This window comes from Mercenaria mercenaria, chromosome 1 (genome assembly GCF_021730395.1).
Source record: "Mercenaria mercenaria strain notata chromosome 1, MADL_Memer_1, whole genome shotgun sequence".
In the NCBI taxonomy this organism is placed as follows: Eukaryota; Metazoa; Mollusca; class Bivalvia; order Venerida; family Veneridae; genus Mercenaria; species Mercenaria mercenaria.
Window position 1 is genome coordinate 44,959,954 of NC_069361.1, and position 15,964 is coordinate 44,975,917.

The 15,964-nt window shown below is 36.7% G+C and overlaps 1 protein-coding gene across 5 annotated transcripts in view; it reads right to left on the reverse strand.

The window, feature by feature from the left end:
* Nucleotides 1-15,964, reverse strand: part of LOC123540295 (myosin-VIIa-like) — a 203,365-nt gene that overhangs the window by 124,989 nt on the left and 62,412 nt on the right. For all 5 annotated transcript variants that reach the window (XM_045325202.2, XM_045325211.2, XM_045325189.2 and 2 more), the window contains exons 15-16: nt 3,849-3,960; nt 3,098-3,204 (exon numbers count right to left, since the gene is read on the reverse strand). In XM_045325202.2, coding sequence (XP_045181137.2) covers nt 3,098-3,204; nt 3,849-3,960 — 219 coding nt within the window. The remainder of the gene's footprint in view (nt 1-3,097; nt 3,205-3,848; nt 3,961-15,964) is intronic.

Consider the following 15,964-nt stretch of genomic DNA (forward strand, 5'->3'; position numbering starts at 1 on the left):
AGCTTGTGTCATATAGTGATGATGTTGAACAACTCTTTTAAGTTTGAATCAAATCCATTAAGTAATAACAGAGACAGAGTGAAAGTGCATCAAAACTTTAACCTAAAATTCTAAGTAAAAAGGGGAAATAATTCATGAAAAACTGGTGCCAGAGTTATGCACCTTGCATCATATGGTGGGTGATGATGTTGAACAACTATTTTAAGTCTGAATCAAATCCATTCAGTAATAACAGAGACAGAGTGAAAGTGCATCAAAACTTTAACTTAAAATTCTAAGTAAAAAGGGGAAATAATTCATGAAAATTGGTCCCAGAGTTATGCACTTTGTGTCATATGATAAGGGTAATGATGTTGAACAATTGGTTAAGTTTGAATCAGATCCATTCAGTAATAACAGAGATAGAGTGAAAGTGCACCAAAACTTTAACCTGAAATTCTAAGTAAAAAGGGGGAATAATTCATGAAAAATGGCGCCAGAGTTATGCACCTTGTGTCATATGATGTGGGTGATGATGTTGAACAACTATTTTAAGTTTAAATCAAATCCATTCTGTAACTAGAAAATGCTTTTGTAAAAAAGCGCATGTCTCCCCCAATGCAAAGTCCTACAGGCAAGAAGTCAATAGGGGTCAGGAGCGAAAGTCAAAGAGACACTGATGGTTGGCTGCAATAGGGATCATCTACTTGGCATGTTCAATCATCCTGCTAAATTTCAACACTTTTGGCCTAGTGGTTCTCAAGTCACTGTTCAGGCTTCTGTGACCTTGACCTTTGATCAAGTGACCTCAAAATAAATAGGGGTCATCTACTCTGCATGTCCAATCATCCTATTAAGTTTCAACATTGTAGGTCAAGTGGTTCTCAAGTTATTTCCAAAAAATGATTTTACATGAACAGGCCACTATGACCTTGACCTTTCATAGACTGACCCCAAAATCAATAGGGGTCATCTACTCTGCATGTTCAATCATCCTATGAAGTTTCAACATTCTGGGTCAAGTGGTTCTCAAGTTATTGATCGGAACTGGTTATCAATGTTCAGGCCCCTGTGACCTTGACCTTTAACGGAGTGACCCCAAAAACAATAGAGGTCATTTACTCTGCATGAACAATCATCCTACGAAGTTTCAACATTCTGGGTCGAGAGGTTCTCAAGTTATTGATTGGAAATGGTTTTCCATGTTCAGGCCCCTGTGGCCTTGACCTTTAATGGAGTGACCCCAAAATCGTTAGGGGTCATCTACTCTGCATGACCAATCATCCTATTAAGTTTCAACATTCTGGGTCAAGTGGTTCTCAAGTTACTGACTGGAAATGGTTTTCAATGTTAGGCCCCTGTGACCTTGACCTTTAATGGAGTGACCCCAAAATGGATAGGGGTCATCTACTTTGCATGTACAATCATCCTATGAAGTTTCAACATTCTGGGTCAAGTGGTTCTCTAGTTATTGATCGGAAATGGTTTTCCATGTTCAGGCCCCTGTGACCTTGACCTTTGATGGAGTGACCCCAAAATCAATAGGGGTCATCTACTCTTTATGACCAATCATCCTATGAAGTTTCAACATTCTGGGTCAAGTGGTTCTCAAGTTATTGATCGGAAATGGTTTTCAATGTTCAGGCCCCTGTGACCTTGACCTTTGACGGAGTGACCCCAAAATCAATAGGGGTCATCTACTCTTCATGATCAATCATCCTATGAAGTTTCATCATTCTGGGTCAAGTGGTTCTCAAGTTATTGATCAGAAATGGTTTTCAATGTTCAGGCCCCTGTGACCTTGACCTTTCACAGAGTGACCCCAAAATCGATAGGGGTCATCTACTCTTCATGACCAATCATCCTATTAAGTTTCAACATTCTGGGTCAAGTGGTTCTCAAATTACTGACCGGAAATGGTTTTCAATGTTCAGGCCCCTGTGTCCTTGACCTTTAATGGAGTGACCCCAAAAACAATAGGGGTCATCTACTTTGCATGTACAATCATCCTATGAAGTTTCAACATTCTGGGTCAAGTGGTTCTCTAGTTATTGATCGGAAATGGTTTTCCATGTTCGGGTCCCTGTGACCTTGACCTTTGACGGAGTGACACCAAAATCAATAAGGGTCATCTACTTTGCAGGTACAATCATCCTATGAAGTTTCAACATTCTGGGTCAAGTGGTTCTCTAGTTATTGATCGGAAATGGTTTTCCATGTTCAGGCCCCTGTGACCTTGACCTTTGATGGAGTGACCCCAAAATCAATTGGGGTCATCTACTCTTTATGACCAATCACCCTATGAAGTTTCAACATTCTGGGTCAAGTGGTTCTCTAGTTATTGATTGGAAATGGTTTTCAATGTTCAGGCCCCTGTGACCTTGACCTTTGACGGAGTGACCCCAAAAACAATAGGGGTCGTCTACTCCAGCAGCCCTACAACCCTATGAAGTTTGAAGGTTCTAGGTCCAATGGTTCTCCAGTTATTGCTCGGAAATGAAGTGTGACGTACGGACAGACAGAAGGACGGACAGACGGACAGAGCAAAAACAATATGTCTCCTGGGGGAGACATAATAACAGAGATAGAGTGAAAGTGCATTAAAACTTTAACCTGAAAATCTAAGTGAAAAGAGGGGGATAATTCAGGAAATATTGGTGCCAGAGTTATGGCCCTTATGTCAGATGATGTGGATGATGATGAGGAATAAGTATTTCAAGTTTGAATCAAATCCATCAAGTCATTACAGAGATAAGTTGAAAAAAGAGAAAGTGCACCAAAACTTTAACCAAGGTGGGGACGCGGAAAGACGCCAACGCCGGGGCAAGTAGGATAGCTCTCCTTATACTTCGTATAGTCGAGCTAAAAATCATCAGACCAGATCATGAAGATATAAGTAAATCTTCTCTTGATAGTAAAGCTTCCTATGAAGTTTGACTAAATTCCAACCAGTGGTTGCTGAGAAATACTTTGGACAAGAATAGCAGGATGGACGAATAGACGAAGTGGCGGCTGTATGTTTCCCCTTCAGAGAGCATAAAAATCTTAAAAAGTAGTTCAAGGCCCTTTTGTTTCAATAAGTATTGGCCATGTCAATCATCACAACAACCTAAATTACCTGAATCAAAATGGCTGCCTTCCTCTTTCTCCTGAAGATGATATGATGTCTGAAAGCCCTGTAAGACGTCTGAATAATGATGGTTGCTTCACGTAACTGCTGGTAATCTATGAATACATAGGATAAATTGTTTTGTTTCTTTTAGTTTCAATTCAAACTAACAACATACAGGTCATATAATGACTCATGTTTTAACTGCGCAAGTTGAAAGCAGTCTTCTAGTGGTTAAAATGTTGGCCACTCAATCCAGAGGTTGTGGGTTTTAGCCCCACTGAGGTCATGACTGTGTCTCCTTACATGACACCAGTACTATTTTTTTCCAAAAAGTGGACTAGAAAATGCTTTTATAGTTGAGTGTAAAAACGAATCAGTATCAGATAAACTAATTGAGGAAAAAGGGCCTCGGTGCCCTTCCCAATATAATTTCAGGTGAGGGTAGGCAAACAGGTAAGAACCATCGGTTTTCCGCAGACTAGCAAAACTAGCTGTCTCACATGAAAGAATTCTCAAGAAGGGTTTTAAATAAATATATCAGGTAGTGAGAAGTAAGTGATTCCAAATCAGAAACCATAACCCTTCAGGCATTACAGCTTGAATCTGTAAGGCTATCACATGTTTCAATTAAACTTAGAAAATGAAAATTGCTTGTACAAAAATCTTTGCCAAGTTTCAGCAGCCTAGATGCATCATGTTTTTGAGTGTAACTTAAAAGAATTTTACCCCAACTCCTGCTTTCCATAACAAGCCTTACCTCTTCTCTTTACAAATCCTCTCCAGATCTTCTGTATAATCAAAGCTTTGAGTCTCAGGAACTCATGCCTTCTTTCTTCTAGTGGTTCAAACACAGAATTCTTCATAAACACCTGAAAACAGATCACAATTCAGATCAGAAATTCTTCAAGAATACATGAGAAGGGATTTTCTTAATTTTCCTTTCATAAAAATTTCCTGTATATACATTTGTACCTGAAAAATTTAGCAACATTCTTAAGATAAACTACAACAGCATTGGTAGCCTGGATGCTTTTAAAATTTCTTGCCAATAAGACTTTTACATAATCAACAACTGTATACATTTTGTCTCGATTTTGTTGGATTTAACAATACACTGACAAAATTATAGGACATATAGCAACTTTCAAGGTTTTGATGATGGAGGAAAATTATAGGTGCCACTCCAAGGCAACTGATGGCTTCTTCACATGACAGAATTCTACACTGACTCCAAGCAAGGATACAAACTCACAGGAGTGACAGGCAAGTGATCTGAAATCAGCAACCATAACCACTTGGCTACTGAGGCCCTTAAACAGTACGGAACTAAAAACACCTGAGCTCAGGTAAGCTAAAAAAAACAACTACATGGTGGGAATACTGGTTTTGAAGAGCGAAAACGTTGAATTTTGGGAGCAGAAAAATAAGGAACTAACAACAATATGTCTGGAAATGCATTACTTATAGATTTCTGGAGTATAAAGTAAGGAAAAAACAGCCTCAAAACTGGAACTACCGGTACAGTCTGAATTTGGAAAGCAAAAACTATGAAAGTGACAACCAGAAGTCTGGATATATACTGGTTTTCGAGAGCAAAAACTATGGGAGTATTGAATCAAACCTATTTAGAAAAACAACACGATGTATGGAAACTGACAAAACAATGCAATAAAGATAAAACAAATGTATTGTTTCTAATGAAACAAAAAATGAATGATGAATGTCAGAAAATCCATTTAAGAGAAAACCTTTAAACTTTTTGAATAAACCAAAACTTTCTCTATGAATAAAATGAAAAAATAATCTGACATTTCTATCTGACACATTGAACGCTCAACAGGAAATATTTGTAATTCAACTAGACAACATGTAATTGCCTTTTAAGTCTGTATTGAGGAAAAAATGACATCTGATGATCTAAATTTAGAAATAAGAGCCCAGAGTTGAAAGTAATTCATCAATGATGTTAATTACAAGGCACAAAGATTAATTGCCCTCGCACAATCAGACATGGCACGGTATGTCTTCAACCAATTAAGCTTTGACTCGGAAATTACCACTTATGCCTTAAAATGTCTTATTTGCTGTTGGACCATTTCACAAATGATGGCGTAAAGTCAATAAAATAGAATTAATTACATCTCTCCCACCTAAACCACATTTCTAAATATGGAATCGTACCCAATACAGCTGAAATTCTATGTAAATAAAACCCATTTCTGAACTTACAATTCCAAGAATTTATACGGCCATAAAACAATTAAAAGTCTGGAATTTGATTACTTTCTAAAAATAAGTTTCAGATAAAGTAGAGTTTTACAGATTTCTCTTTTCTCTGACCAAATGAAATCCTTCAATTATGAGTGGAATACCAACTATACTTCTAGGACAATAGCCTAATTTCCTATGCCGTTGATTATTATAGATATATATGTATAATACATTTTGCATTAAATCAGATTAATACAGATTACACCTGAATTACCTTTGAAACTAGTTTACTTAGGGATGTGTATACAAGTTATCATTTATTTCAAATTATCTAAGTTACATACGCCTTAATAAAGACCCATTTAAGGTGGTGGACCTGACTTTGCAATTGATTATATTTTCTCTGTATGCGATTTCAGCCTTCTACAGTTGTTACGGAAACCATTCCTTGTTTGAGTTTTATTTACATCTGAAGAATATCGAAATAACAGTCGAGAATAGGAAATAGCATGGAAACTGACGATTGCAATTATGGGTCCATTCCATTAACCCTTACCCTGCTAAATTTCTATAATGAACTTGTCCATCTTTCAATTTTGATAGTACCATTAACTGTTAAAAGGGGAGCTAACCAAAAAATACTGACTGAATGGTGAACAGTGCAGATCAGGATCAGACTGCACGGATGTGCAGGCTGATTATGATCTACCTGGTCACAAAGGCAGAATCAGTCGTGTTTTAAGCATGATAAGGGTTAACTCAATATACGGGATGGATGTAAGTCTCAATACCTAGAAGTTTACCAATGGCATGGTTGCAAGATATTGACCAACGACATGGTAGAGTGAAATTGACCAATACGCTGCAAGAAACTGACCAATGGAAAACTTATACTTTCATATCTGTCCTGTACTGCAGTTAGGAACTTTTAATTTTCACAGACTCTAGAATTAATCTTATCTAAACATTGTTACTTCCTTTTACAGGTTATGTCCTTGTACCTTATGAAGCCAGGCAGAAAACAGTAAAAGCCAAATCTGCCTTTGCGACCAGTGTAGATCATGATCAGCCTGCACATCCGTGCAGTGACTGATCATGAATCTGCACTGTTCACTATTCAGTCAGTATATTTTAGGTAAGCACCCCTTTTAACAGTTAATGGCACTGTCAAAATTGAAAGATGGTCAAGTTCATTACAGAAATTTAGCAGGATAAGGGTTAAGATTAGCATCTTACGCTTATTCTCAAGATAAAAACGAAATATTAACTGACGCAACATTTGACCACAGATCTTTGTGCCATCACAACACAATGGAGCACTGCAATAGAGCATGTCGATAAATAAAATGTGTGAATACAACCACTGTATGGTTGACAATCCATAAAATATACAAATTTATATTCATTTCCCTTCTTCACCACAATGTTTTATATAGGATGTAAGCGTAAATCCTGAATTTATGTCTACAATGATACAGTAGAAAATCTAATTTGTTTGCAATAAAGACGTCTGCTCTCCAGGAAAATAGTGACATTTTATTGCTTAAGTATTAAGATATACTGTCATCCTTTTCCTCATTCCAACAGAATTGATACCAAGAAATTATTCAAATAGATTCTGGAATAAAACTTCTAGCAACTTTTAAGGGAGTAGTTTAAAGTTCCGGAATTCTTACTCCTTTACATCTATACAGCTGGGGCAAAACATCTGACTGTCTTCATATTACAAAGATTTTGAGGAATAAAATATATACTATGAAATCATTCAGGGCCCTCGTTTGCCAATTTTTGGGGCCGAAATTCGGCCCCATTCCCCCCTCGAAATAGTATGTTTTTTTCCCCACTAGTACAGAAAAATTCCCCCTCGAAAGAAAAAAAAAATCAAGAAAAAAATCGATACCCCATAGTCTTAGGAGCCCGGGTCCGGGAGATTTTCAAAAGACGCTCAAAGGACCCGGCATGATAATTGCCATTTTCCTTTGATAATCCTTCCTCTTATCAGTCATTTCTTAAAGTAAAACTATGTCCACGATAAACACGTGTATTCAAAATAAACACTCGCGGTCATGCTCTCCTGCCTTTGATCTTCTGCTAAATTCCCGCCCTTTATCCTGTGGACATGCCACGCTGATTTTTCTTTATCAGCAAGTTACGTCACGGCAAGTGCACATAGGTAATGAGAATCAATGAAGTGTTAACATTAATTGATAAAGCGTTACCTGTATTGAGCCTGCATACTGTCAAAAAAGGCGCCAATTATTAAATTATCGTAATTAAGCGACCAGCTGAATACCGAGCATGTGAAAAGTGTCCTGCAAGATTTCTTCATGCAAACTTTAAATTAGATCATTGTTTAATGATTGTACCTTAACTTCAACGAGAAAATCCACAAATTTAAATGATTTTGGAAAGTAAAAATAAGTTTAGAATGTCCATTCACGATTCTAATTACACCCGATGACATATGCAATTTTTCCAAAATTCACTAAAAAAAACTTGACTTTCAATGCAATTTTTAATGAAAAGTAGCATCATTATTTGAGGAACTATCTCTGGTTTACCTTAGTGGACCAAGTAACTGGCAAAAAACAACATTTCAGACGACATTCCAAAAGTGTACCAGTATCCGGATAGTACGTTTTTGGATACATTTTTACATAGTGTTTTAGCACTTTTCTGCTAACAAACAAAAATATTGAAGAAAAACCTCATCAAATTAAAATGAATTTTGATAAAAATTTATTTACAATATGAGATTATATGACCTGAAACAGAAATTGTTATTATGCTGTAACATGTTCTTGGTTGTAGTAGCTATTAATTACGTAGTATTACTTTATAAGAAAATATAGTCAATTGTATCGATGTGTTGGGGCAGGACTCTTGTATTTTGAAAAAGGACCCTTCAAAATTTGGACCCAAGGGTCCCGGGACTCCTGGGTTTTCAGGTCTAGTGGAACCCCTGATTTTACTGATCCGTAAAATACGCTCGTTTTTCAGTTCCCCGGATGCGTGTATGCAAAGTTACTTCCCTTTGAAAAAAATGTTGCATAATCCACACCATACAGTAAAATGATCACGGATGCAACTTGGGCGAAATGCGCAAAAACAGATTTGCTTTTTAAGCAGCATGCTCTCAAAAAACAAACTACTGTCATGGACACCGCTGTTTCATCAGGGCCAGACATGCACAATCAGGTAGATACGATGAAGGGAAGCCCTGCTCCGGCTGCTGCTGAGACAATGTCCGTGGATACTGCTTGTGCTTCCGTTAATGACGACATGTGAACCTCGATTGGATGTCACCTAACTGATTTAATAAAAGAAAATAAAAGTTGCCTGTTTTCAATAGATTATGTTCTGTACAATACTTCTTATATATTCACATTAGTTTGATATCTGTAATACTCAATTGACCTTAATTTAAGGGGTTATGATCAGATGTCATATCTCCAGAATGAATTCCCCCATCCCTTGAAAATGACGCGAAATTCCCCCCTCCAAGGGCCCCGGCCCCAATCCCCCAAAATGTAGAGAGGGCCCTGTCATTGAATTTTCCTGCGTAAAACATTTGGTGTTTTATTATTTAACGATACAGAATTACCAATTTTTAATTTTATGTCTTCATTTTTATAAAAAACAAGAGCTGTCTCCATAGGATGACACATGCCCCCGATGGCACTTTGAATGAATAGTTATGGCCGATGTTAGAGTTTAGGACCTTTGACCTACGGATTTGGGTCTTGCACGCAACATGTCATCTTACTGTGGTACACATTCATGCCCAATAATTTTAAAATCCATGCATGAATGACAAAGATATGGACCGGACACGCCCATCAATGCACTATCATGAAATATGACCTTTAACGTCTAAGTGTGACCTTGACCTTTGAGCTATGGACCTGGGTCTTGCATGCGACACGTCGTCTTACTGTGGTACACATTCATGCCAAGTTATTTGAAAATACATCCATTGATGACAAAGATATGGACCGGACACAATGCTCTATCATGAAAAATGATCTTTAACGTCTAAGTGTGACCTTGACCTTTGAGCTACGGACCTGGGTCTTGTGCGCGACACGCCATCTTACTGTGGTACACATTCATGCCAAGTTATTTGAAAATCCATCCATCGATGACAAAGATATGGACCGGACACGAATGCACTATCTGAAAAATGACCTTTAACGTCTAAGTGTGACCTTGATCTTTGAGCTACGGACCTGGGTCTTGCGCGCAACACGTCGTCTTACTGTGGTACACATTCATGCCAAGTTATTTGAAAATCCATCCATCGATGACAAAGATATGGACCGGACACGAAAAATTGCGGACAGACTGACAGACCGACAGACTGACAGACAATTCAAAAACTATATTCCTCCCTTTGGGGGCATAAAAAATTAAAAAAAGAAATAAGAAAGCTTTTAGGTGGTGGCCCAATAATTGCAAAACTATTATTAATTTCTGTGACTATAATTTCTGTGTGATTATGAATTCTTGCATGGCATTATGGCATTGTTGGACAATCATGTAGTTCATACAACCACCTGGCTTACTTTTCAAACCAGAGAATGCCAAAATCACATAAGGAGAATACACAATCGAAGAGAAATTTCCGCCTGAAATTACCAGTCCGCTACCTTAAGAGAACGATTATTCTGACCTTGGAACAAAATTGTTTTTTTTTCTGGTGAAGCTGCCGTTAGAGAGACAATAAATTACCTATAGATGTCGCATCAGTGTCTCAGATAACACACAATCAGGTCTTATTTTATAAACATACAGCAATTCCTAGCTACAGAATTTGCATAACTGATATGTAAAATATGCAAATAAGATATGATTCATTCAAATCAATGTGTTACTGTGACCATTTCTCAGAATTCTGTAAGTGATATTTCTCCGTTCCTTTTTAACACAGTTTTTCATGAAAATATTACCGCCAGTACAATAAACTGCAAATCTTCGGAAGAAATTAATTTTTGGTAGTTTGGTGTTTTTTTGATTAATTTGCTAAAATGATTCATGGCAAACCCTCCTACCATTCCCTCCCCCCACTCCACAAAAAAAAATTCTACTGACTTTTGGGCTTATGTCAAGATATTACATGCAAACTGTGATTTTGACATCAGATCTAAAGGATTTCAAGCTCTAATTTCTTAGTAGGCATGAATCTATTGTAAGTATAGGTTATAGATCATTTACTGACATGCAAATGCAATTAAGTTTGCCGAAACGGAGCGCAGTGCTGCAACGGATGTGCAGACTGATCATGAACCACACTGGTTGCAAAGGCAGAATCAATCATGTTCAGCATGATAAAGGTTAAGTTTGGATATAAATTCAAGGACATAAAGTTTTAAATTTGGGAATTTGATTCGCTCATCTAGATTTAATTTTGTCCATTGACATTATCAAGAAATCCAGAAAAATAAGAGCTGACCACAATTTTTCTCAATATTAATGCATATATTTTACAGTAGTTTGCAAATAAACAGAAAAACATTAGGTAGTCAAAACATATGTTTCAGAAAGCACCCATCATGGTGTACTTGTTGTCAATACTAATGAATTTATTTTCCCAACCTAACCAACACATCCCGCGATAATTAAAGTCCCACAAGATACATTGTTTTCCACGATTAGATTATCAGCTATACGGACTTCAAATAATCCCGCTTTTCAATATCAATGTTGGGACCCAATAAGATTATCATGAAAGTAAATGAATTCTTGCGGAAATGATTAATACAAAAAACATCTTGTTATAATCTACATCAATATAATGTTCAAAGGCAAGGATAAAGTATAAAGTTACTACAATACAGGCTAGTGTGTTCAAAGGCAAGGATAAAGTATATAGTTACTACAATACAGGCTAGTGTGTTCAAAGGCAAGGATAAAGTATATAGTTACTACAATACAGTCTATTGAAAGAGTTCTACGAGCAAAGGAACTGACTGGTTTCTTTCCAAGAATGGTCTAGACTGGTGATCATTACGATATGATGAGAAACCAGCTAAATAAATATTGTAAATACAGCAAAAAATTAATCATTCACAACAATTATCACATATATGCATGCACTTTTACGACTCCTTACAAAACTGACATAGCAGAGACAAACTGAAGAAATTGTATTTGTACCCCTCAGAAAGTGCCCAAGCGTAGGAAGGAACATTAAACATCAATAATAACTCTCATTCAACGAGAGGGTCATTGACCCTAAAGCGCTCACCTGTGTATAAGGCTTTAAGTGTGTTTGTATAACGTAATGGTACAAGTATTGATAGGTTTCTTCTATGTTAGCTGTCACACACATACTTTAACCTAGGGCAATAGTTAGAAGTACAACTCTGATATCATATGCTAAAAATCAAGGCTCTAGCTATTATTGATTCAGAGAAGAATATTTTCAAAGTTTCTTATATAAAAGCCTATAGTAAGTACATGTCACATACAGGAGCGTGGCCATTTTTGACCTTAGGGCAATAATTTGGTCAATTATGGTACAGAGTTAAACCTTTATATCACAAGCCAAATATCAAAGCTCAGGAGAAAAAAAAATTTTGAAGAGTGATAGCTGAAAAACTATTTTTAACCAAAAAGACCCATATGTTCAATGAACCAGAACTATTTGAACAATTTTAAAAGAAGGGTAACCAGAGATCATTTGTGTAAAGTTTCATCAAAATCCATTCAGTGGTTTTGGAGGATATGTTGTTTAAACAAATTGTTGATGTTTTTTAACAAATCGGAATAATTTGAACATTATTGGTAGAGGGTCACACAAGGATCATTTTGCAAAATTATTTCAAAATCGGGCCAGCAGTTTCACACAAGAATATTTTTTTAACTTCCACTATATACATATAGGGAAAAATGACCACGCCCCCTGGCAGCCATGTTTTTTGACGAATCGGAATAATTTGAACAATCTTGGTAGAGGGTCACATAAGGTCCATTTGTGTAAAATTATCTAAAAATTGGGCCAGCAGTTTCACACAAGAAGATTTTTAAAGTTTCCACTATATACATAAAGTGAAAAGTGGCCGCGCCCTCTGGCGGCCATATCTTTTGACGAATCAAAATAATTTGAAAAATCTTGGTAGAGGGTTACAAAAAGACCATTTGTGTGAAATTATTTTAAAATTGGGCCAGCAGTTTCTCACAAGAAGATTTTTAAAGTTTCCACTATATACATATAGGGAAAAGTGACCAGGCCCCCTGGAGGCCATATCTTTTGACAAATCAAAATAATTTGAATAATCTTGGTAGAGGGTTACACAAGGTCCATTTGTGTGAAATTATTTTAAAATTGGGCCAGCAGTTTCTCACAAGAAGATTTTTAAAGCTTCCACACTATACATATAGGGAAAAGTGACCACGCCCCCTGGTGGCCATGTTTTTTGACAAATCAGTATAATTTGAACAATCTTAGTAGAGGGTGACAGAAGGACCCTTTGCGGAAAATAGGAGGAGATGTTGTTTCAAGATTTTTTTATTTTTAGCTCTGACAACCCCTATGTGTAACCAAGCAGAACCGTTTGAACAACTTTGGAAGAGGACCACTCAAGGAACATCCAGGCCAAGTCTCATCAAAATCCATTCAGTGGTTTTGGAGGAAATGTTGTTTAAACATATTTGTTGACGACAGACGACTTGACGGACAGACGGAGGACAACGGACAGCGTGATTACAATACCTCACCATGAGCACTTTGTGCTCAGCTGAGCTAAAAAGTTATAATAGTATAAAAGTATAATTTTATAGAATAATCAGTATATCCAGGAATGAGCTTAGATCTGTGGAACCGACCCTTCTCCAGCAGTCTCAAGCCATTACAACCGACTTCAGACCTGTAACTGTGTTATTACGAAATCATGCATTTACAGATATTGTAGTAATGCTCCAAATAGGATATGACAAACTGCACGACCAAATGATGAACGAGCCACAAAGTGGTTTTAAATTCAGCCTATAACTAGGTCAAAAAAGATTTCCTTTAAGTCTATGGTCACTTCAAAATCTGCAAAAGTTACATAAAATACTAGTTACTTAGATAGAATATTAAAACCTATTCTCAAACTCTTAAGATAAGCAGGCCTGGTTTTTAATGCTGGCTCGGATATAAAAAATAACAAAATTTTTTAATATGCCATAAAAAATAACAATGTGTTACAAATTGAACAGAACAAAATGTAACAGAAACAGTAATATGAGGAGCTGAAATTGGGGAAAAAAGGGAAAAATATACGATCGGGAAAAGAAATGAACCAGGAATCATCATTATCAATAACCAAAATGACTGGCATCCACCAGTAATTCAAAACATCCCGGCAACAAATTTCAATAAACTGTCAGTCTTTCCTATTCACGGGAAACTTCCATTAGAATTTTTTAACAGAGAAAAAAAAAAGAAATAATTTCCTCAAGTATTCTTCTGTCTGTCAGATGCTATTTACTTGGCCATAATTTTAACTATTTAACAGACAGAATGTCTCAACCGACATTTATTATCGTATGAATTGTCGGCGATCTCGAAATTATTTAGGATACTGGAACATTACAGGAATGTAGTTTCAGGAAAAAGATGTAGAATAAATTTGTTAACATGTTTAACTGTGTCATCTGAACATCCCAATTATCAAATTAAATGACAGTACTGTTATCCTGGAACTTCTTTCATGCCTGATGATCATTATGACTAAAATTTTTTTGGTTCTGACAAAGTTTTTTTTTCTGTAAGTTTTTTTCAGCTATAAGCCATTGACTGTGGACAGTCAAACTGGCTTGTTTTGTAATGGGTCATTTTCCAACAGTATCACAGTTTTGGTGGTTTGATACCTAAGCATTCCAGAACTATAATATAGTACAAACGTTTTATTCCCAAGTAATGGGATTATGCAATAGCACACATTTTCATTCCCAAATAACAGGGGTCTTTTTCTATTCCCAAGTAAAAGAGTTCTTTCTTTATTACAAAGTAACAGGGTTTTGTTTTTTTAATTCCCTAGCAACAGCATTATGTAAGCGTACAAACCTTTTATTAAAAAGCAACTGACAACTTCTTCACATTAAGGTCAAATAAATTAAGGTGCATTGTCATCTGTTAAAACCAATCACAGAAAACATTCCACCTCAGGATCAGACCAGCCACTGCTCTATTTCAGGCTTTCACAACACATTTGATCTGATCTTGTAAAATTTAAAGTTCTAGTAGAAATATAAGTTTTATAGTCTGCCATATAGACAGAAATCAATATCCAATTAAAAGGACATTCCCCCCAAGAGACACTGTGATAACTCCCATGGGAAAACCAACATAGTGGGTATGCGACCAGCATGGATCCAGACCAGCCTGCGCATCCGCGCAGTCTGGTCAGGATCCACGCTGTTCGCTAACAGTTTCTCCAATTCCAATAGGCTTTAAAAGCGAACAACATGGAGACTGACCAGACTGCGCGGATGCGCAGGCTGGTCTGGATCCATGCTGGTCGCAAACCCACTATGTTGGTTTTCTCATGGCACGGCTCATTTATTCATTTATTTAATTTGTTGGGTTTTAACGTCGCACCAACACAATTATAGGTCATATGGCGACTTTCCAGCTTTGATGGTTGAGGAAGACTCCAGGTGCCCCTTTGTGCCTTATTTGATCACAAGCAGGCACCTGGGTAAAACAACCGACCTTCCGAAAACTAGCTGGATGGCTTCCTCAGAGGAAGAATTCAACATCCCGCTTGAGGCTTGAACCCACATCGATGAGGGGCAAGTAATTTGAAGTCAGCGACCTTAACCACTTGGCCACAGAGGACCCTCAAATTATTTTACAGTCTGAAAGTTTGCACAGTGGCACAGACTTATGAGCCTCAAGTTATGCGTTACCATAAAAAAAATCAGGCCAATAGCGAAAAACTGTAATACATGGTAACAACAGTAGTAATAGTCTTTAGTTTTACCAGCATTTAAATTCTGCTCAATTTTAGTTTAGTGACTACTCTCAGTCCGTTTGTGAATTCCAAGCAATTCTAGTTGAAAACAAGAGTGCCAGAATGTCACAATATACGCCCGTCACAGCAAATTTCTTTACTCTAGCACCTGTATTTGCAAATGGAATTTTAATTTTGTGGTTGTTTAGTAATCATTTTAAGTCTTTTGTTTTTCTAAGTCCACAAAAATACTCCTTACCAGGTAGAGATACATTAAAATACACCTAAAATTTGAAAGTAACATCTATGTTGTACCACAAAAAAGTGGTCTTGTTTTTTCCCTACGGTCAGTTATAAAAAAGTTACAATATAAGTTATTTATAGTAACAACTAAGGGAAGATAATCTTAAAAAAAAAAAAAAAAAAAAAAAAAAAAAATCCAAAAAAAAAAATTGTAAGTCCACGAAAAAATCTTTACCAGGTAGAGATTGGTCAAAATACACCTCATAATTGGATGTAGAATGCATGTTGTACTATAGAAAAGTGGTCTCGATTTTTCCCTACGACTAGTAATGAAAAAGTTACAATATAAGCTATTTATAGTAACAACAAAGGGAAGTAATTCTAAAGAAGGGAACTGCGCATGACACTTCATCTCATGATGGTGTATAATTGTGCCAAGTTACATCAAAATCCCTTCATGCATGAAGAAGAAATGCTT